This window comes from Myotis myotis, unplaced genomic scaffold (genome assembly GCF_014108235.1).
Source record: "Myotis myotis isolate mMyoMyo1 unplaced genomic scaffold, mMyoMyo1.p scaffold_m19_p_15, whole genome shotgun sequence".
Classification (NCBI taxonomy): Eukaryota; Metazoa; Chordata; class Mammalia; order Chiroptera; family Vespertilionidae; genus Myotis; species Myotis myotis.
The window spans coordinates 1,415,310-1,437,673 of NW_023416319.1; the positions used below are offsets into that span (position 1 = coordinate 1,415,310).

Genomic DNA, 22,364 nt, shown 5'->3' on the forward strand with positions numbered 1-22,364 from the left:
GTGTTATTGGAACATAGCCGCGCTCATCCATTCATTGTAACAGTGGCTACTTTTGTTCCACAACAGAAAAGTTAAGTAGTTGCTACAGACACCATCTGGCCCCCTCAAAGCCATACTTCATCATTAATATCTGGTCCTTTACAAAAATAAAAATAAAAATAAAAGCTTGCTGCGGGATTGGTGGGGCTCAGTGCTTGGGCGTTGACCTATGAACCAGGAGGTCAGGGTTCAATTCCTGGTCAGGGCACAGGCCCGGGTTGCAGGCTCCATCCCCAGTGCGGGGCGTGCAGGAGGCAGCCGTTTGACGATTCTCTCTCATCACTCATGTTTCTTCCTCCCTCTCCCTTCCCCTCTGAAATCAATGAACACATATTTTAAGAAAGAAAGCTTGCTGGCTCCGGATCATTAAGACAAATCTCGTTTGTAAGGCAAGGGCTCCTCGTGGGACTGGAGGAGCTGAGTCTAAGGCAGACGGTCTGGTGGGCCGGACACAGACACGTGCTGGCTGTGGTGGCGCCTTCCCGCAGGCGGTATACGTGCTCCGTGAACTAAACCCCACAGGCCCCTGCTGGGCGGAGTCTACTGTCGGCACCGGGCAGACACAGCCCTCTGCTGGGACCTGGCAGGGAATCCCTCAGTTGCACGCACCAAACAAGCCATTACAAGACTAATGACATGGCCATCGGCTGCTAAAATATTCGCTGCTAGTGTTAGTGGAGAGAAATGGCGCGCCTTAAGGCGCGTAAGGGAAATGAATGCAACACGATTATAGTCATCCGTCATTAGTGAACGTTGTAGTTCATTATTAATAATGATGTGTAATAGGATATTGTAAAAATTAAGTTACCAAATTTTTATTAAAACGTTTCTTACATACCATTGTATTGGCTGGGCTGCAAAAATATTCGTTGTGGGCCACATGTGGCCTGCGGGCCGCGAGTTTGACATGCTTGGTGTAGATTATACTAGGACAGTGCGGATGGGTGGTTAGAGCGTGGGAGCTGTGCCTGTAAATCTCAGGCACGGAGTCCACAGCGTGGCCACGAAGGGCTTTCTTGTCACCTGGGAAGAAATACGTCCCATTGCACAGCAGATTCTGAGGGAGAGAGCCCCGAAGGACAGGGATGTGTGTGTGTGCGTGTGCATGTGTGTGTACACATTTGTGTGTGCAGGCTGGGGCAAAAGTAGGGTTACAGCTGTATGTGAAACGGTTTATTCTTGTATTATTATTTAGTGATCATTGTGCTATTCTTCATGGGAACAACTGTAACCCTACTTTTGTTCCACCTGTAGCTGAGGCGTGGGCCCCCCACGGGAGCCCCAGGCTCTGCAGCTTTGAACTTCGGGGCTAAGGGGCCCAGAGTCACACAGAATCTCTTGCCCTCACACATTTCACTTCGGGAGATGAAGCGGAAATTTCTTCAAGCCTGAGGGGCTCTTTGAGAACCCCAAATGCACGCCCGTCTCCCCCCTGCACCCCGCCCGCACGGCTCAGGCGTCCCGACGGTGTGATCCCTGTGGGAGTGTGTCACCAGGCCTCACAGATCCCCGAGCCTTGGCTAGACATAAACCTGTCAAATTAATTACATCCTTTCATGTCTGCGCGCATTCCAGCTTTGACATATTTCACAGCCACTTTTGTTAATTAACACAGAGCTAATGGGTGGGAATCGCACCGGGAAATTATCACCCACATGCTGCCCTTCCTATTTCACTGCCGTTACCTTTAAATATCTTCCCCAAGTGGAAAGGCGCTCGTTCAGACGCCAGAGTCTCTCGCAGAGAGTAAAGCAGAAAATCGAAGTTTGCACAGAGAGAAAGAGCTTGGCCTCTGGCTGTGGCCCCGTCCCCTCCCAGCCTCCCAGAGTGGGAGTGGGATGGGGGGAGGACGGGGGGGGGGCGCCCAGCAGGCCTGGGGACCCTGCCTGCCACATGACACAGGTACAGCAGCACTTCCTGGCCAAACTGCTCCACGAAACACGGCCGAGGAGACAGAAAACTCGGCTGCTGTCCGGCCTGGAGAGGCCCAGCTTTGCTTCCTTTAGAAAATGTCCTGTAATCATTACACACACCCACACACACCCACACACACTCACACACACTCACACACACTCACACACACTCACATGCACACACACTCATGCACATGTGCACTCACACACACACTCACACATATGCACACACTCATGCACATGTGCACACACTCACACACACGTGTTCACACACATTCACACGCACATGTGCACACCCGTTCACACACATCCACACCTATGTGCGCACACAGGCACACACATACACATATGCACACACACGCACACACACATACACACACGCTCTATTATGGAGCCAACCCACAAATATCAGCCGTCTGATTGACAGTGAAAGGGCAGGCTCTGGGCACCGTGGGATGTGCAGACGCTGGGACCAGAGACAACCTCTGCGGGGGGGGCCTGTCCTCGCCTGCTCTGGGATGACGCAGCCCACCCGACCCTAAGGTGACCTGGGCCACAGTTTCTGCCTCTGCACATGCTCTGGACGTGTCGTTGGAACAAAGCTTGAAGGGCCAGCCTTTCCTGATCCCAGGATCTCACCCCGGAGAGCCCGCCAGCACAGACACCGCAGGGTGTGGCCTGTGGACTGAAAGCTGCTCCTGGGAGGGGGTGAGTGAGGGAGAAGCTCGCCGTCCACCTGGCCCGGCATTCACCCTGGAACCTGGCCTATGGGGGGGCGGGGTGTCTGTGCTGGAGCCCCACCCGGGAAGCGAGTGTCACTCACCTGCCCGGTAGCTCCAGCCGGGAATGTGGATGGACAGCTGGTTGGCGTGAGCACTGGTGTGGCCGCCCGTGTGACGAGGTGTCCCGTGGTCCCCCATCCCTTTCCTCGCCGTGATCTGCCGAGTCCCCGCATCTGTGAGTTCTGTGCTTTCCGCCGGAGGGGGGCCACTCCAAGGGCATGTGCCAGCCCCCAATTGCACCTGCCCCAAGGAGGGGTGCAGGGCGGGGGCCCAGCGCGGGCCCTGGAGGCCGGAGCCCTCTGCCAGCTGCGGCTTCAGGCTGCTGCTGATTGGCCCTCCGGTGGCCGGGCCGTCTGCCCCATCTGGTGTCAGCCGGTGAGAACTGCAGTTTAGGTTGAGGGACAGGACGGCCCTGTGCGTTTGGGGGCCGGCCCGCTGAGTTGGCTCCACGGGGACGGAGGGGGACCTCTCCGGAGAGCAGGTGGCGTTGGGGCACCGCCGAGACACCCTGAGGTGCACACAGGAGCTGAACAGCAGCGGGCCCTGCCCCGACCGCGGGCGGCCTGGGGAGAACCGGTCCTCCCCGCGGTCCACGCTGGCCACCCAGTACTGGTGTCCGTCACACAGCCGTGCGTGGGCCTCCGGGAACCCCAGCCGCATCACAGGGCTGCTTCCGGAGGGTTCCGTGCAGGCGAGAGGTCCGTGGTGCCGACCTGGGTCAGCGCCGCTGGCCAGAGCAGGGCAGCCCCTGAGCTGAGGGTCCTGGGCCCGGCACCGGCTGCACAGCGGGTCCCCCCCGGTGCCCCACACCAGGGCCCTGGCTGGGGGGCCCACACGCCGGGCCGTGATGGTGATGGATGCAAACCCCTTCTGGGGGCTGCCGCCCGGCTGCTTCTCCTCTTTGGGGGTGAGCGCAGGCTCCGGTCCTTGCACCCCGGCCGGTGGCTGAGGGCCTAGCTGGCCGGGAAGGAACGCGAAGGCCCTGTTGATGGTGACCCCGCTGCGACTGGCCAGAGCGCGCTTCCCGGGCCACGTGGGCGGCTGAGGGTCGGCGCACAGCGCGGGCACCGCGGCCCCCTTCTCCGGGGGCTTGTTCTCATCGAGCAGCTGCGAAATGACTAAGGACGAAATCATTTCCGTGTTTTGTGATGTCAGCGTCTCCTGCAAATGGAAAGAGATCGGAGTTATTCCAGCCACTTGTTCCAGCATCCGTCCCAGCGCCGGCGCAGGCTCTCCACGGGCCCCAGGGCGCTGCGCCCCGCGCTCTCGTCCGGGGCCTGCACCCCGCGCCTGACGCGGCCTCTGCGCATGCAGCCCGGACCTGTGTGCGGACTGATTGCTGTTCTGGGTGCATCCCGCTGCCTGCGGAATCCTCTTCTCCCCCGGGTGTGTCCGCTCTGTTTATTATGGCGTTTGTGGGAGGGGAGCGTCCCATTTCCGTAATCACAGGCCCGGGAGCACTGGGTCAGACCCACAGCCCACAGGCCGGTCTTGACAATCGTGAACTATGGGCACACGGTGCAAGGCTGGCATCTAAACACACTTCGTGAACAGCACCCCCCCCCTTATTTAAATATTTTTATTGATTTCAGAGAGGAAGGGAGAGGGAGGGAGAGGTAGAAACATCAATGGTGAGAGAATCATCGATCGGCCGCCTCCGGCACGCTTCCCGCCACTGGGGATTGAGCCCAAAACCCGGGCCTGTGCCCTGACCGGGAATTGAACCGTGACCTGCTGGTTCATCAGCCGATGCACAACCACTGAGCAACACGGGCCGGGCTTCCCCAGAATCGGCTTTGATAAAAGCCCCAACCAACCAGCCGGGAGGAACGACGAGGGGACACCACACTCTGCTCCTCGATGCACGGCACCGGCTGGTCGGGAAGCTCTGGTGACCACACCCTGTTTTCTCCTGAGACCCAGGAAGTGATGAAGGATCATGTCAGCCTCTCGGAAGTCGTCTCTGTGTGCGAGGGCTGCCGGGACGAGGAGCTGCAGTCTGCGGGGCCTGAGCCACAAGCACTGGTTCCTCACCGTCCTGGAGCCTGGGCGCCCGAGGTCAAGGTGTCGGCTGGTCCGTTCCTTCACGTCGTCGTCTGTTGGCTGGTGGGTGCCGTCTCCCCGTCCTCACAAGCTCTTCCCCGGCCTGTCTGTGCCCATGCCCTTCTCATAAGGACGCCCGTCACATGGGATCCCGGCCCCCCAGGGACCTCGTTAACCTCACTCGCCCCTCAAAAGACACGGTCGCCTTCAGAGGTCCCGGGGGTTAGAATTCCAACATATAAATTTGGGGGACACAGTGTAGCCCATAACAGCCTGCAATACATCCCTTTGTGTCCAGTTCGTCTTCTGGGGCTGGGAAACTGGGAAAGAGAGGGGACCGGGGAGCTGTTTGACGTTCCCCAGGCGGGCTACTAATTTTTAAAAATATATTTTTATTGATCTCAGAGAGGAAGGAAGAGGGAGAGAGAAAGGAACATCAGTGATGAGAATCATTGACCGGCTGCCTCCTGCACGCCCCCTACTGGGGATCGAGCCCGCAATCCGGGCCTGTGCCCTTGACCGGAGTCAAACCTGGGACCCTTCAGTCCACAGGCCGACGCTCTATCCACTGAGTCAAACCGGCCAGGGCTGGGGCTACTATTTTTAAAATCGGGCAGGTTTTCCTTAAAAAGCAATCACACCCTTTCCATCAAATACCTTCCCCAATTAGACGATGTCGGTGCGTCACCCCATCTGTCCTTCCCACGGGTTCACTGAGCGTGGCTTTGAAAACAGAAGCCTTTTATATGAAATAAAACGAACTGATGTGAGATTTCGTTCTAAAGGCAGGAAACTGATGTGAGAATTGAAGCAGGCGCTCGAGGTCCGAGAGGTGGGATGATGAGCTGGATGAGTCTCCTGCTTTGCTGGCTCCCCCAGGCCCTGGCCGGCAGCACCCACTCCCGGGCCCATGTTCTCTCCCTTAAACGCTGCTTGGAGATTCTGATTCCTCGTCAATGTCTCGAACGTGACTTGGCCGGGCTGGCGACAGCTCTCCCCGCTTCATACACTTGATTCACTGTTTCTGACTGCATATTCCAGCCTGAAGGCATGTTGCTAAGAAGGGCTCCGATTCCTAAGTGGAAGGAAGGGGGAGCGAGCAGGAGGTGGTCGGAGAAAGCGGGCCCTGGGCCACCGGAGTGAGGGTGCTTCCGTTTCCGTAGCCATTTATTTCCCCAAAGGATAAGCACCTAATTGAATCTATAGCGTTGGCATCTACATTTTCCTCCAGGAGACAATCCCCCTTTTCATCACTGCTCTGCAACCTACAGCTCTATTTGCCAGATGGGCCTCTGCCCCCTCCCCGCCATAGTCACCTCCACATCAGCCGCCAGCCTGGGGCTCCCGACACCACCGGGTCACCCCTCAGCTCAGTGGCCTTCCGTCCCGACTGTGAGAGAATTTCCAAGCGCCTGAGCTCACTCCGGTTTGTAGCAATCGGATAAGAGGGTTTTAAGATCGATGGGGACACTGGAGCTTTCCTCCCTCTCCATCCAGAAACTTCTTCCCAGTTTGAGGCCACTGACACTTGCTGTTCGACTTGCGCGCCCGGTTCTCCACCTGCAGCATGCGCATGGCACCGTCTGTCTCCAGCTCTGACCGGGATTAAAACCGAGATGCCGTCCCCGTACCTCCCGCGACGCGGCGAGTTTACAGACTGTGGCGGAGCGGAGGGAGCAGCGGTGACAGCCGGGACACTGTCAGCCGGGACGCACAGGCCTCGGTCATCGCGGGAGGCTTCCCGCGGCGCGCACGCGGCGTCTGGCTGAGCAGAGCAAACGCGAACACGCCAGGAGGAGGCCACGCGCCTTAGTCGGCTCGTTCTGCTGACGATCCCGGACGTTGGAAACATCCGTTACCCGGGGAAGGCAGGTTTCTTCTTTGCAACATCAGATTGGAGAGTTCTAAGGGCAATTTGATCATTTGCACGTTCGGTTGCTCCATAACCGGAGGCGAAAGGAGGTAGCATTGCTACTTCGTAGTATAGGAAAAGGGGAAATGGAGGGCGTGACTCCATGAGATTGAGCACCGCCCACTCAGGTAAAACCTCGTCCGGCCCCCCATTCATGCCACCCTCCCTCCGGCCTCTGGGTCCGTGGGGAGAGCGGCTGAGCTACGCGTCCCTCCTCTGTGCAGCTGGGGATGTCCCTAGACTTGGTAACAACTGAGCGGGCTCGGTTCTCACACTCGCCTGTGTCCGCAGTTTCCCCAGGAGAGGAGAGAATCGCGATTGTCTGTGGACTTCCCAACCCCCCTCGAGTAGGGAAGACTGAGGAACCAGCCCAGCTTTCATCGGCCTCTTCCCGCAACCATTCTCAAGGAGCAAGGAGCCGCTCGGGCACAAACATGGAGCCTGCCGTGGAGGAGCTGAGGAGGGCTCTGTGCTAACTGTGAAGACACACGAGACGCGGTGGGCAGCCCCCCGTCCCCGCCAGCGAGGGCCTGGAACGGTGTCAGGATCCGAGTGAGTGCCCAGGAGCGCGCCAGGAAGCGGGGGCCTGGGTTCTAGTCCTGGCTCCACCATCGCTAGCGCGGTGACGACGGCACTTCTAAGGAACCATCTCGGGGATCCATTCCTTCCCACGCCTGCCCTGCTCGCCCCACACCTGCCTGCTCGCCCCACACCTGCCTGCTCGCCCACACCTGCCCTGCTCGCCCCACACCTGCCCTGCTCACCCCACACCTGCCCTGCTCACCCCACACCTGCCTGCTCGCCCACACCTGCCCTGCTCGCCCCACACCTGTCTGTTCGCCCCACACCTGCCCTGCTCGCCCCACACCTGCCCTGCTGGCCCCACATCCAAGATGACGTGCACACGTTACTTTCTGTGAAACGCAGATATGAGACCTGAAGCATCTCATGGCTTCTGTGCAGAATCGACGCGTGATGACAAGTGACAGCAACGCTGAGGCGGACGGAACTCCCCCGGCTCGGAGCCAGCACAGGCGTTGGGCCAGCCGGGCCCGGGTCTACATCCCAGCTCGGCCCAGCTCACCCGAGTGCCCTCATTCACCGAGGCAGCCCCCACCTCCTGCCCAGCGTGCCGTCCATGCACTGAGGGCACAGCACAAAGTCGGGGGCTGGGTGGGACGCGGTGGGGCTCCTGCGGGTGATGGCTCAGCATAACTGTTAACAAGCAGGACCCAGGCAGCAGCTGCCCCGCCCGACTCCAGCCTCAGTGGCCCCTGGAATCAGACCCCAAAGTCCCAGGGTCTCCAGCCTCGTTTGGGCAAGTTACTCAGCATCCTTGGTTTCTTGCTGTGACATGGAGATAACAGCAGTGCCTGCCTCCTAGAGTTCTTGAAAAAGATTAAGTGCCCCAACTAGCCCTTGGCACATGCGCAGAACCCGGCAACGTGCAGCTGACAAGCTGTGGGACGTGCCGGCCTTCCCGGCGGGGAGGAGGGAACCTGTAGGACGGACAGGCAGGGGCTGTGCATGGGCGTCCTGCAGCCGCTGTAACAGATGACCACACGCTTGGGGTTAGGCAACACAAAGGCATTTTCTCAGAGTTCCGGAGGTCAGGAGCCTGACCTGGGTCCCACTGGGCTCACGTCAAGGTGAAGATCCCTTCCTGGCCTTTTCCGACTTCTGCAGGCACCTGCGTTCCTTGGCTTGTAGCCCCACCTCACTCCAACCTTCACTGCCTTTGTCACACCTTCTCTCCCCGACCCCTGTCTCCCTCTGATAAGGGCCCTTGTGCTAGACCCAGTGGGTCATCCAGGGCCAGCGCCCCATCTCACGGTCCCGAGTCACACTGGCAAAGTCCCTTCTGCCGTGGGAGGTACGTGTCCTCGGTCCTGGGGTTGGGACGTGGACACCTGTCAGGGACCCATCACTGCACCCGTCACCGACGAGCTGGGAGACAGAGGAGATGCCGTGGATGAAATGCAGGGCCTTTAACACGAGGACTAGAGAGTTTATGTAGCAGCACGAGAAAGAACTGACAATGCAACGCTTTCCGAAAGAAAGGAAACAGAAACGTATGAACCCCAATGGCAACATTAAACAAATCCTTAAATGTGCGAGCGAATTCCCCAAACTGGTCGCATGGTGACTTAGAGTCGTAAACCTGTTCTTAGTGACGCTGAGGAAGGACGGAAGGCACACGAGGGTCCTGATCCCTTCATGCTTCCCAAAGGCGCCCGGAGCGAAATCCCAGGGCAGCCGCGAGCGGGGACTTTGGGGAAAGGACGCCGCCGATTCAGGTCCGTCTCTGCTGCCCGCCGTCTGCACAATTTGAGTCATTTGGGCGAGTCACTTAAACTGTCGGTCTCACTTGCCCGCGTGTCAGAGGCGACGGAAGACCCGTCTCCTAGGGTGACTGTGAGGAATGAGCCGACGAATATGGAGAATTTAGCGCAGGGCCTGGCCGGGGGTGAGGACACGCCCCCTGCCCCGCCCACCTGCCCCCATGGCTGTCACCAGGACAGAGGCCCCTGCCATCGGGTGACCAGCCCCCACGGGCATCGCCTGGCAAGACACACCTGGTGGGCACCTGGGGCAGGTGAGCAAGAGCAAGGCCAGGAGGAGCTTGGCGTTCCCAGCAGCAGGACGGCTGCTTCACGGGAGGGGTTCGCGTCTCCAACACAGGAAACGGCAGAAGCTGGGCCAGACTGCACCCCGCCTCCATTTCCTGGGAGACCCTGTGCGAGGGCAGGAGGCAGCCGGCCCAGCTGCTCCCTCCCTCCTCAGAGGTGGGGGGCAGGGGGCGGGTCGGTCCCAGAGCTCTCACAGGCTCCTGCACTGCCTCTCAGCTCCCCAGCCCCCACCGGAGCGCAGCCTCGGGGTCCCCAGCACCTGCCTGACCTGGGCTGCGAGGCAGTGGCCGGTGAGATGCTCCCCCCCCACCCCCACCACGAAGTGGGAGGAAGTCATGGCTTGGCCACCTGCCAGCCACAGAGGGACCTGCCAGCCGAGGGACCCCGGAGGGGTTGGGAAGGGGACACTGGAAAGGGCCTTGCAGGATGGCGTGGGTTTAGACACCCGTGGACGCGGGCGGGGAGGAGGTGCAGCCCACGCGGAGGTCCGAGGGAAAGGAGGAGGTGGCCTGGGGGAAGCAGAGAGGCAGGGAGACCCAGCCGACGCCGAGGACCGCGGAGCACGCTGGGCCGAGCACAGGCCAGGGCACAGGACCACAGGGTCCCGCGCCCAGCCCGGAGCTGTCCCTGCAGACAGCCGCCCAGCGGCATCGGCACCTAGGTCAGCGTCAAGTGCGGACGGGATCACGGGGATGGCCGGCCGGCAGCGCGGCTGAGTTTGTAAGCTCCCTGCTCTCCCAGCCGCATCGCTCACTCCGTCCTTCCTGACGTCCTGTCATTCTCTGCTCCCGAGTCACCCCCACACCTTGAGCGAGGCTTTGGGAGATGCCCTCGTCAGCGCCCCCTCGGCCAGCACAGCGCCTGCCCTGAGGACCCGGGCCCAGCGCTGGCTGAACGAAGATGCGTTTCTTTCTATAAGAGTCCCGCCTGCAGGGAGAAGACAGCGTGCGCCCCCCCCCCCGCGCCCTGGACTCAGCAGTGTGTCCCACTGCTGAGGTTTCAGTGGGGCTTCTGAAACCTCTACCTCCTTCCAAAGGCCCTGCCCTGCAGGATGCACTCAGCTCAGCGAGAAACTGGCTGCCTGACGCCGTCGCCGCCCTCGGAATGAGTCAGGCTCCTCTCCGGCCTGAGCTGAAGAACCTCCAGGCCTTCTACCCCCTGTGATGACGTCACCAGAATGTCGGGGGCCCCCCCGGGGGAGGGGCGGGCTTCCGCCTCCGTGTCTCTTCTTAGCAGGGACAGAAGTCGCCACTTTGACGTTTATATCTGAGGCTCCTTTGACAAGTCAAAACAAAGTTTACACAGCCCACAGCCGTTACTTCAAAGATGTGTCATCCTGGCTGGTGTGGCTCAGTGGATAGAGTGTTGGCCTGCGGACTGAAGGGTCTTTGGTTTGATTCCAGTCAGGGCACAGGCCCAGGTTGTGGGCTCGATCCCCAGTAGGGGGCGTGCAGGAGGCAGCCGATGGATGATTCTCTCTCATCATTGATGTTTCTCTCCCTCTCCCTCTCCCTTCCCCTCTGGAATCAATAAAATATATTTTTTAAAAGAAGATGTGTCAAAGAACTAGTGCATCCACTGCCTCCCTCAGACACACATTTCTCCTCTTTCTCCCCAACTGCTTGGGACTTATTTCCCACCTGCTTTTGAGGACACGGTTCTCAGGCCAAGCAGCATTTCACCGTGTGAGTTTCTGCGTTAAAATCCACCCGGGCGGCATCATGGCCACTTGTGTAACCTACTTGCAGCACATGGCACTGATGTTTGCAAACCGGTTCGTCTGGAAACCTGGGCCAGACAGCAGGCTGCTCACCTGCAAGCCGTTACCAGACCGATTGGTTTCCATACGAGTTCCTAAAACACCGATGACACCAAATTATAAGCAACATTGTCATTTAGACCCAAACACCCTGAGGGAGCTTATCATTAACACACATAAAGACCGGTGAAACTGTGACTTTTTTTGGAAAAGTAGCAAGTAATGAACTGGAGAAGTCACTGAACTGTGATGCCTGCGCCACAGCCGGTCCTGGCAGAGATGATCCGGCGCGAGGGTGAGCTCGCAGCAGCCGCGGCTGGAGGGGGCGAGGCAGAGGGCACCCCTCCTTGCCTCTGGAATGCTGGGCACCGCTTCGTGCCGAGAGTGGCTCACCCCCTGGGACGGGCCCTGGAAACGCGGGTCGTTAAGTGCAGGGACAGCCTTTCGTGAGCAGTTTCGTAAACACAGTATCGATGTGAATGTCACCGATAACCCCAAGGCTCTGAGCCTGGCCAGTGCCACTGGTGCGTCATTGTGAGACGGACGTCGGATGTGAGTCTGTGTTAGGGATGGGCCTTACGTGGCGGGCACGGCGATGAACCCATTTTACAGATGCGGAAGCTGAGCCTCGTTTCCGCAGCCTGCCCAGGTCACCCGGTCAGTGAGCCTCACGCCGAGAGTCTGCAATATTAGCGACCCCTGCACATGCGTGAAAGGGAGGAAGGAGACCCTGACAGCAGCTCTGAAGCTTTGGAAAGCGGGCGGAGCAGCCTGGGTTGGGCCTGGGCCCAGGGTGCCACCACATCCCAGTGCGCTAACCTCAGTGAATGACAGGAGCAGCGGGGCCTCGGGGCCTCCGGGCAGGCAGCAGCTCACACCTGCCTCCCTCACTGAGAGCGGCATTACCGCTCAGAGGCTAAGAGAATGCTCTTTGTGCCGGACATGGACTTGAGCCCAGCTTGACCACTTATTATAAACACTGTGACTGACAAGTCACCTAACTTCTCCATCCTCAGTTTCCCCATCTGCAAAGCAAGGCTCTGCGACCCCTTTCACTGGATTGTCATGAGAGCTAAGAGAGAAGACACTATAAATCTTTAGCTTGGAGCTCAGCATACAGGGAGCACCCAATAATATGTCTTTCTTCATTTACCCAGCATGCACTTTTATAGCATCGACCGTGGGCTAGGCACCAGTCTAGTCACCGAAGTCACAGCAATGAGCACCATAAGCAACATGTCTGCCTCGTGGAGCTCATGTGCTGCTTATCATTCTAGCAAAGGTTCTTGGTGCTGCCCTGGCCAGTTTGGCTCAGTGGTTGGACTGTCGGCCCTCAGACCAAAGGGTCTCAGGTTCGATTCCCAGTCAAGGGCATGTTCCTGGTTGCAGGCTCAATCCCCAGCGCAGGTCAGGGTGCATGCGGGAGGCAACCAACTGATGTTCTCTCTCTCTCCCCTTCCCCCCTTCCTTCTAGTCTCTCTAAAAATCAATGAAAAACATCCTTGGGTGAGAATTAACAAATAATCCTATATAATAAAAGGCTAATATGCAAATTGTCCCTACAGGTGGGAGTTTGACTGACCGGGAGTTACACATGTACTGACCACCAGGGGGCGGCACAGAACATGGCAGGTTTCGGCGACGGGGCAGGCAGGGAAAGGGAGGCCCCAGCCGGCAGCTGCTAGGGACCCTACCCATGCATGAATTTCGTGCACTGGGCCTCTAGGAAATACATAAAAAAGGTCGTGTTGCTAATGATAATGCAACAGTTTTACTCTTGATTGCAAAACCAGAAACCAGAAACTAGCCTGACAAGATAAAAGATGTTTCACTGAGGAACTTGGACTTTGGGGAGAGAGCACTTGGCCAATCAGGGCTCTCCTGCCGGCTCCCCAGGGTGGTGCCGGCACAGGCCCAGGGGAGGTGCCAGGAAGCACTAGTGGTGGATGCGGCGCAGGAATGCACCCATAGGAGCCAACCAAGGTTGGCAGCTCCTGGGGGCTGGGCACAGCGGAGACAGAGACGCAGACCGAGAGGGGTGTGGGAGCGTGAGGACAGATAAGGGACAGCAGTAGGTGGGAGGGGTGCTGGGAAGAGAGAGCAGGGCAGCTCTCGCTGCTTGAGAAACAGGTCTGGCAGGACTGGGCGGGGCTGAGCATGAACTTGAGTGGAGACCAAACTGCCAGGCCTCAAGGACTCTCAACTGCAGCAACACCCACTCCAACAAATGAGGTTGCGGGGCCCAGAGACGCCGATCTGCTCTGAGGTCAGCAGCTCAGCAGGGGAAGCCGTCGCCGGCCGGGCCCCCCGCAGGCTCGCTTGCGGGGGGATCAGTGACATCATTGCGGTGAAAACACACTGAACGGCCGTCGTTGGGAACGAAGGAGCCGTTATTCCTGCAGGGCCTACACCCCGAGCAGGGTCAGTAAGGACATATTATAAATAAGCGTTACGTGAACGGATGCACCAACATAGAAAAAAAAGCACAAATGGCTTTTAAAAGACCAGACCGACCCAAGATGAAACGGAAAATCTTAAGTGTCTGCTGCTATTAGAGGAGCCAACTCCTCCTCGGAGAGAAAAACGCCAGGGCCCAGGCGGTCCCGCCGGAGGCAGGGAAGTGCGAGCTTGGGAGGGAACAAAACGATTTATTTGGGCGAAAGCCAAGCCTCCCAGGCAGCCCTGGGCATACCTGGGAAAGATAAGTTCTATCAAACATTTAAGGGAAAATAATGCCAATCTCACAAAACTCTTGAGACAACAGAGGTGCCAGCAGAAGCCTAGCATAGCAGCTACCCCAGACGATGACATTGCAGAAAAGAAAGAAATGCTCTGGCTGGTGGGCTCAGTGGTTAGAGCATCGGGCTGAGCACAGAAGGGTCTGGGGTTGGATTCCCGTCAAGGGTATGGACCTGGGTTGCAGGCCCGATCCCAGCTCCTGTCAGGCATGTGTGGGAGGCAACCAATCGATGTGTCTTTCTCACATCGATGTTTCTCTCTCTCCCTCCCTCCCTTCCTGTCTCCTTCCCTTTCGCTTTCTCTGAAAATCAATGGGAAAAAAAAAAATATCCTGGGGTGAGGATTAACCAAAAACAAAACAAAATAACCAACAGGAAAGCCAGCTGCTAACAGGGCCGGGGAAGCTGAGGCCGAGGCACCTGAAAGATTTAGCGTGAGGATGGGCGGCACGGTGCCATCTGAGCCGCAGCCAGGAGCCGGTCGTCTGCTGCAGAAAGCTGAGCCTGGAGCGAAGTTACCTTTGAAGTTTATCAAACCTGCGTGTCTCCAGGGCCTGGGGGAGAAGGAGCCCGCAGTCCCAGAGCTGAGCAAGGCAGTGTGTGTGTGCGTGTCGGGGGAGGGAGTTTGCACCCCACTGGTGAGCCAGCATTTCGGGAGCGTTTTTCACGTACTCAGCAGCTCCACTGCAGTTCGCATTTAGCAGGAAAAGCAAAACTGCCGCGAATGGAATCAAACGCCACTGTAGGGCCCACTGTGCAGCGGAGGCTCAACCATCCCGGCAGGCGAGGTGAACTGATGCCACCGGCCAGGGCCCCCGGTTCGGGAACAAAGTGGCCGGGGGAGGGAGTGGAAGGGTTCTGTTGTTCACGGCGTCTCTGCGGTGCCCACGTACGACGGGGAAGGCTTCGTACCAGGAAACACTCCGTCTGCTCCACTAGGAAAAGGGGAGACCAGATGGACACAGGCACCCAGTGGCCCACATTCACACAGACCTTCTGCCGGACGCCGTAGAAATGAATTCACCCCGTAAACACGGCGTAAGAGAAATCTGACACAAAAATGTTAAGGAAGAAAAAGAAATCGTGCTTATTTTGTGATATTTTTATAAAAACGGTCAACATGTCTGAGACCAATATATTTGGAAAGGCCTGTACATGAAGTCTTTCCTGTGTGTCACCATTAAACATGCTACAGGACTTCTGAATTTTTTGAAATTTCTGGAAATAATGAGAGTTCTCCTGACAAACATAAAGTGCCAAACAAGGACACTTTAGATGGAAGCTGGGAGCAAGTGAGCGCCCCCAGGTCACGGGTGCTGCCTGCACAGGAAGATGAAGCAGCAAGAGGCAGGGCCCTGGGATAGAGGGGCGCCCCCCTCATCATTTCAGGGAACATGACTTATCCACCTGCAAGCTCAACGGTTCAAGCTGAGGACTGTTAGGGCTCCAAGGAAAGCCGTTTAACACCTTTCGGACCGCTCACGAGCTTTCTCGTGTTTCACGCGCCATCTGTTATGGACCTTAGCTGTCAACACACTGTCCTGTCCACAGCGAATGAGGCGATCTCATTGGTGGAAACCGTGCAGGTCCATCTACGAGAAACTATATCATTGCACGAGCCCATAAAGCATTGCAGTTACATTGTATTTTGGTCATTTGAATAGTCTTCGTCTTCAAGTTCCTGGCGCTTTTAGAAAATGTTTTACGCAGTACCATACGTTAAAAAAGTACTAGGAACTTTAATTGTTTTTTAATTGTTTTTGTAAATAAAAATGTTATAATTATTGCCCTGACCAGTTTGGCTCAGTGGATAGAGCGTCGGCCTGCGGACTGAGGGTCCCAGGTTTGATTCTGGTCAAGGGCATGTACCTTGGTTGCAGGCACATCCCTAGTAGAGGGTGTGCAGGAGGCAGCTGATCGATGTTTCTCTCTCATCGATGTTTCTAACTCTCTATCCCTCTCCCTTCCTCTCTGTAAAAAAAAATAAATAAATAAAAAATAAAAAAATAAAATATATTTTTAAAAAAATGTTATAATTATTGAAAAACAACACCTAAAGTGCATTATGATCTGTAGTTATAATGATTTAAATAGCGTGCAGTTTGCCCAAAAACATGCGGTCCCTGGCGTATGTCTTAGAGATTTCTATGCGGTACGAAAGGTGTTAACTACCACCAAAAGCACCAAGAACCAGTAGCTCCCGCAAAGAGCAGCATTACACAGTGAGAAAACCCCGGGAGGGAACAGCTCACAGCGGCAAGAACATTGCAACGTATCCAGGAACACATCGAACCCGAGATATTCCCGACCTGTGTCGAGAAAAGCACAGAATTACGCTGGCGGAAATAAAAGGAAAACTCGGTGAACGGTGGGGTGTGGGGGGGTATGACATGTTCCTGAATTTTTAAAAAAATGAAAATTGTAAAGTCAATGCTGCCCAAATTAACTTATCCATCCCAGATTCGATTAAAAAAAAAACCCACCTGACAATAAATAAAATAATCTATATTTATAAAAGCCTAAGCAACCATTATGACCAGAACGAACAGAATGGCCGGTCGACCAGTCGCTATGACGTGCACTGAGCACCGGGGGCAGATGCTCAATGCAGGAGCTGCCCTCTGGTGGTCAGTGCGCTCCCACAGCCAACCTCTCGCAGCTGGCCAACCTCCTGCGGTCCCTACCTCTGTCCTTCCCTCCCCACCCCCACCCTCATCCCCACAGGCCCTGATCAGGACTGGGCGAGACGGCCTCGATCGGCCCTGATTGCCGGCCAGGCCTAGGAACCCCCACCCGTGCACGAATTCGTGCACCGGGCCTCTAGTGAAGTACAGTTGTCAGTCTGAGTCATAAATGTATGTGGAAGAGAGACCAGCCAAGATGATTTTGATACGAATGGGATAGTGCCATGCTACCTACCAAAACGCACTCCGTTCAACTAAAACAATGTGGTGTCAGCAGAGGAGACGACGGACCCACCAGTGGAGTGAAACCACGTGAGATGCCCCCACACACTTGGGACTGCGAAAGGGACCTTTCCAATCAAAGGGAAGAGACTAGCACATAAAACTGGTCGTTTGAGGATAAAGTCATAGTATGGTCCACCTTCAAAGCCATACGCAAAACTAAACTGCGAAGGAATTAAATGTATACACATAAAAGAGTGACATTAGAAAATAATAGAGGCTATTTTTTATAATATTGAAAGTCTTCTGGAAGAAGACAAAGCATCCAGAGGCCATAAAAGATGAACATCTGACGATAAAAGAACCAGTAACTTTTATATGGCAAATGTTACTACTTAGCAAATTAAAAGACAAGCAACAGACTGGAAGGAAATATTAAAAGGATTACTACCCAGGCTATAAAAGTGACTCATGATGCACTCACATTGTTGTGCAACCATCCCCACCACAATAAAAAAGAAAGGTAACCCCAGAGTATATTAACAGGAAGCACTTTAGGAAAGGGAGTAAGGAGTGAACCCGGTTCCACAGAAAAGGCAGTGCAATGAGATCACGGACATTAAACGATGCTGGAGCTCTTCAGCAATGAGGTTAATATAAATTTAAAAAGCCCAATGTTTAAATAAAACAAATTAAAACTATACTTTGTGTATCAAAGGGTATTATTAAAAAAGTGACAAGCCCTAACCGGTTTGGCTCAGTGGATAGAGCGTCGGTTTGCGGACTCAGGGGACCCAGGTTCGATTCCGGTCAAGGGCATGTGCCTTGGTTGCGGGCACATCCCCAGTAGGGAGTGTGCAGAAGGCAGCTGATTGATGTTTCTAACTATCCCTCTCCCTTCCTCTCTGTAAAAAATCAATAAAATATATTTTTTTAAAAAGAAAGTGATAAGACTACCTACAGAATGGGAGAAAATATTTGCAAACCATATCACCAATAAGGATCTAGAATCCAGAATATATGAAGAACTCTCACAACTCAATAACAAAAGGACAAGAAACCCGATTTAAAAATGGGCAAAGGACTAGAAGGGGCATTTCTCCAAAGAAACATTCAAATGGCCATCCAGCCCATGAAAACATGCTCATCATTATCAGTCATTACAGCAATGAAAGCCAAAACCACAAGGAGGCAACATTCCATATCCGCCAGGTGATTATAACTAAACCCAAAACAAAACTAACAAAAGACAAAACAGTACATGTAGGTGGGGATGTGGAGACACGGCCGGTGAGAAGATAAATGAACGGGCGCAGCTGCTGCGAGAACAGTCTGACAGCCTCAAAGAGGTAAACGTAGAATTCCCCTGTGACCATGTGACCTTATGTGTACACCCAAAGAGTGGAAAACTACTCAGACAAATGCTTGCATGCACATGTTCATGTCAGCACTGGTCACAAAAGCCAAAGAGTGGAAACAACCCAAGTGTCCACAAACCAACGGGCGGATGAACACATGGGTACACATCTGCACGATGGAGTCCTGTGTAGCCATGAACAGGCATGAAGCACAGATACCTGCGGCACCATCCTCAAAAACATCATGCGATGTAAGAAGCCACACAAAGATCATGTATGTAAACGGAGCCACGCAAACATCATGCTATATAAGAGGAGCCAGATACAAACATCATGTATGTAAAAGAAGGCGCACAAACATCATGTATGTAAAAGGAGCCACACAAACATCATGTATGTAAAAAGGCTGCACACAAAAGGTCATCTATTATGCGATTCCCTTTCCATGAAATGTCCAGAACAGGTAAATCCACCTAGATAAACAGTTATGGTGGCTCAGACTTGGGGAAGAGAGGAGGAAGTGACTGCCTAAAGCAGCGGTCGCTATCCTTTCGGACCTCATAGGCCGCCAGTGGTCCGTGGACCACACCACTGGCCTAAAGGGCACAGGGCGGTCTTTCGCGGGAGTGACACGCTTTGGAAGGAGACACAGGGGTGGCCGCACCGAGCTGCACACTCTCAATGGCTACATTGTCTGTCATGTGCATTCCACCTCATTAAAAATGGACAAGGAGGTACCTCATCTTTTTTTCCGTTTGGCACACACATGCAACACGCACACACATGCAACATGCACACACACGCACACACGCACCTATAACAACCCAGTGTCGGCACGAGAGCAGGGGAGCTCTGTCCACACTGGCGGCTCACATGGAAGCCGGCAGGGCATCTGGGGATGGAGACCGAGCAGCATCTGTCAAAGCGGAAAACGCACACAGTTTGTGGCACAAGTTTCGCTCACAGGACTCCGTTCCGCACTCGCTCTGAGGTAGGCATGAACGCACTTTATTGGTTTTTAAAAAAGGAAACAAAATAAGAAATAAAAACCTGGCAAATGGGTGTTGCTGGTTGGAGAGCTGGAAGAAGGACCCGGAGGACCATTTGGTCTCCAATTGCCCCTGAACAGCCCCTAAATCGCCCATAAATTCCATGCAATGTGTGTAAACAACGCTGCACAGCAATAAGGCGGAAGAATAGACAATTTCCCCGATAACGCACACTCTAGTTCCACAACGTGGCTGCATTAAAAATTCAGTCATTCAAGTGTGACACTGCGAGACACACGCCACACGTTCACCAACAGTCACATCGCTGCCCGCCCGCTGCCTGGTGCTCCCGTGGCCTTGGTCCTTTCGCCTGAGAAGTGGGGGTGCCACACCTCCCAGGGGCGCGCTGAGCGGGAGGCGGCGGGGGGGAGTGCACGCAGGTGAGGGGCCCGCGCTGCCCAGGCACCGGTTAAGCACAGCAAATGTGGGCTATCACCAGGGACTCGCGGGGCTGCATTCTGGTAGGTCATTCATAGACGATGTGACGTGCCCCAGGTGATGAGGGCTCCCGGCTGTGGGCGCAGGCACAGGAGAGAGAGGCTGGCTGCAGGGCACGTCCCTCCCCGTCGCCCCTCAGTCTACCTGGAAGCCACTGCCCAGCCCTTTGGCCCCCTCACCCCGAGACGGGCTGGCGGTGCCCGGCTGAGACCTACAGGGACCTGCTTTGCCCAGAGGACAGATGCCCTTTCTGCACGCCGGTGTCCCTACCATTAGCACGCACGTCCAAGCGCTCCTGTGTTTGTTCTCTGGAAAATAAACTGTTGGAAAGAAAAATCAATTTTCATTAGCGGTGCAATTACTTTCAAGAAAATCCTTTTTCAAATAAAAGCGTCAAGGGCACTCGAGAGCTGGTGTCAGCCTGACCTTCCCTGGCGGAGGAGTGTGCTGGGACCCAGGGCTGTCATCGCCCCTCAGCTGCCTGTCTCGGTCCCGGACACTCCGACAGGAGCCAGCAGGTGCCGTGGAAGCTGGGGGCAGGCCGGGAGGGGTGGGGGTAAGCAGAGAGTCCCCCCACCCCGGGGTGGGCACCCCTCAGTTCAGCTGATGGATGCGCAGGGCCGTATGCCAGACCTCCCAGTGTTTTAAGAGGAGGTCTATGCCAGATTTTTATTTGAAATCGTCCAAATTTTTTAATTATTTTAAAAAATTCAAAGTGAACAACAAAGGCAATATTCTTGGGGCCCAACCAAATACTACTGTGGGATGAACCTGGTCCAAGGGCCCTGGGCGGTAACTTCTGTGACACAGGCTTGCCCTTGGAGGTTGGAAACTGTACGCCCAAAGGTGCTCATGGACCAGGGCTGTGGGTGTCACAGAAAAACATCTACACTCGCCAGGGCTGATAAAGCCCATTAGTGGGTGTGAGTCGGTTTCCCATCCCCAGCCTGTCAATCATCTGCCCCCGGCCCTGGCCACATCGCGGGGTCATGGTGTGAGAGGACACCTGGAACTTTGTACAGTGCTTCCCACACACCTCGCTTGACAAAAATAAATTGCAAGATGCATTCCCCACCGAGAACGCACACGTGAGAGTTTTGCTTTCCCCTTCCACTTGACGCGTCAGCAGAATCGGTGGCTCTTTTATAGAGAGATTACCTTAAATGAATATAAAGAGGAACGGCGGGGCCAGGTTAGAGAAACCACACAGCCACCAGGCAAAGCCAGAGCAGAATTGATTTTCCTTAAGTGGGGTCAGTGAGTAATCGCGTGCGCACGGCCTGGGAGTCACTCTGAAACCTTCTTCCCCCACGGCGTCCTGCCCCTGCCTCGCCCGATCGATCCTGCCACACGCATCGCCAACGGGGTGCAGGGCCTTCAATTATCTGGTGATTTTTAGTATTTCCCCCTCCTTTTTTTTCATTTTATGTGCCTCAGGCATGAAACAGCTCTGGCCACCGACACAGGCATCAAGCTGGGATGAGCTAAGGAGTGTACATCTGCTTTGCCCCTGATTGATCTAAGAGCAACACCACCAATCAGGTGTCTCCTTGCCCATTGCCAGGGGTCCTCCCTCCTTCTTAATCAGCATCGGCAGGGGGACTGATGCTGAAGCCAGTCGCAGGCTAGATCTCCGCCCCCCTGCGTGGGAAGTGGTTTAGAAACACGCAGTCGCTTTAGAAGAGATAAAGGCTGCCTGTGACGCAGAAGATGTGCCGCGTGTGCCCTGGGCAGTACTGTGACCTGTAGCCCGGCTGAGGCCGTGCCTAATGCGTCCCCCACCCCAAGCCACCCCTGCAGGGGTGCTGTCCTCCTAACGCCCTCTCTCCCCGCCTGAGCCTGTCATCTCTCCCCCAGAGCCAGCTTCCCATCCCCAGGGAACCTGGAACAGGAGACCAGACTGAGTGTAGCAACAATATCCCATAAGCTACCATCTGGGTACAAAATGGACAAGCCATGGCTGGCTTTCCCGCGTCCTGACCCCTCTTGGTCAAGGTGTCTCGGCGGCCTCATGCAATTCCTCGTCCTCTCCTTTACGAAGGTGAGGAGGGCACTGGACCTCACACCACGTGGATGACATGAAGGCTTCACTTCTGTGGCCACGGAGAGGTCCTTAAAATTATTCACGTATTCTTATCAAAATACTGCGGCGATGGTTTCGCTCTGCCCACTGCCTGGCGTCTGACACGGCTAGAGAACCAGCAGGCAGACAGCGCTGGTGATATTTAAACAGATCTCTCTCCTTGTCTCCCTTTGGCAAATCCATTGACTGGAATTCCTAAAACCACGAAGGCCAGAGGAAGTGACAATAAGAAAAGAATCTTCAACTCAGAATCCTATGCTTAGTGAAAATATCTCAGGAATAAAGGGTACCTGAAGACATTCTCAAATGAAAACACACACAAAAAACAAAACACGAAGAGCATTTGTGGCCAGCAGACTGGCCCAGAGGGAATGGCTGAAGGTAGTTCTCTAAACCAAAAGGAAGAGAGGAAAGGAAGAGCCGTGGACTGTCATGAAGGAAGGAAGAACTCAGAGAGCAAAAGTGCAGGCAAACACATAGGTTTCTTCTCCTCCTGAGTTTTGTAAATTCTGTTTGTTGAAGAAAAATTTGTAACACAGTCTGATGTGGTTCTAAATATATGTATAGGAAGCATTTAAAACAATTATATAATGAACAGGGGAGGTAAAGTTTCTATACTTTACTTGAACTGGCAAAATGATGACATCAAGAATATATGGTGACATATACGTGCATGTATATATGCATATATATGTATGTATATGTTTATATGTA

General features: G+C 55.1%; 1 protein-coding gene and 1 pseudogene across 2 annotated transcripts in view; both read right to left on the minus strand.

The window, feature by feature from the left end:
• CUNH10orf90 (chromosome unknown C10orf90 homolog) overlaps positions 1-22,364 on the minus strand; it is a 94,838-nt gene that overhangs the window by 29,877 nt on the left and 42,597 nt on the right. For both annotated transcript variants that reach the window (XM_036335663.1, XM_036335662.1), the window contains exon 2: positions 2,776-3,895. In XM_036335663.1, the coding sequence (XP_036191556.1) occupies positions 2,776-3,895 (1,120 nt within the window). The remainder of the gene's footprint in view (positions 1-2,775; positions 3,896-22,364) is intronic.
• LOC118670374 lies at positions 20,992-21,136 on the minus strand (annotated as a pseudogene).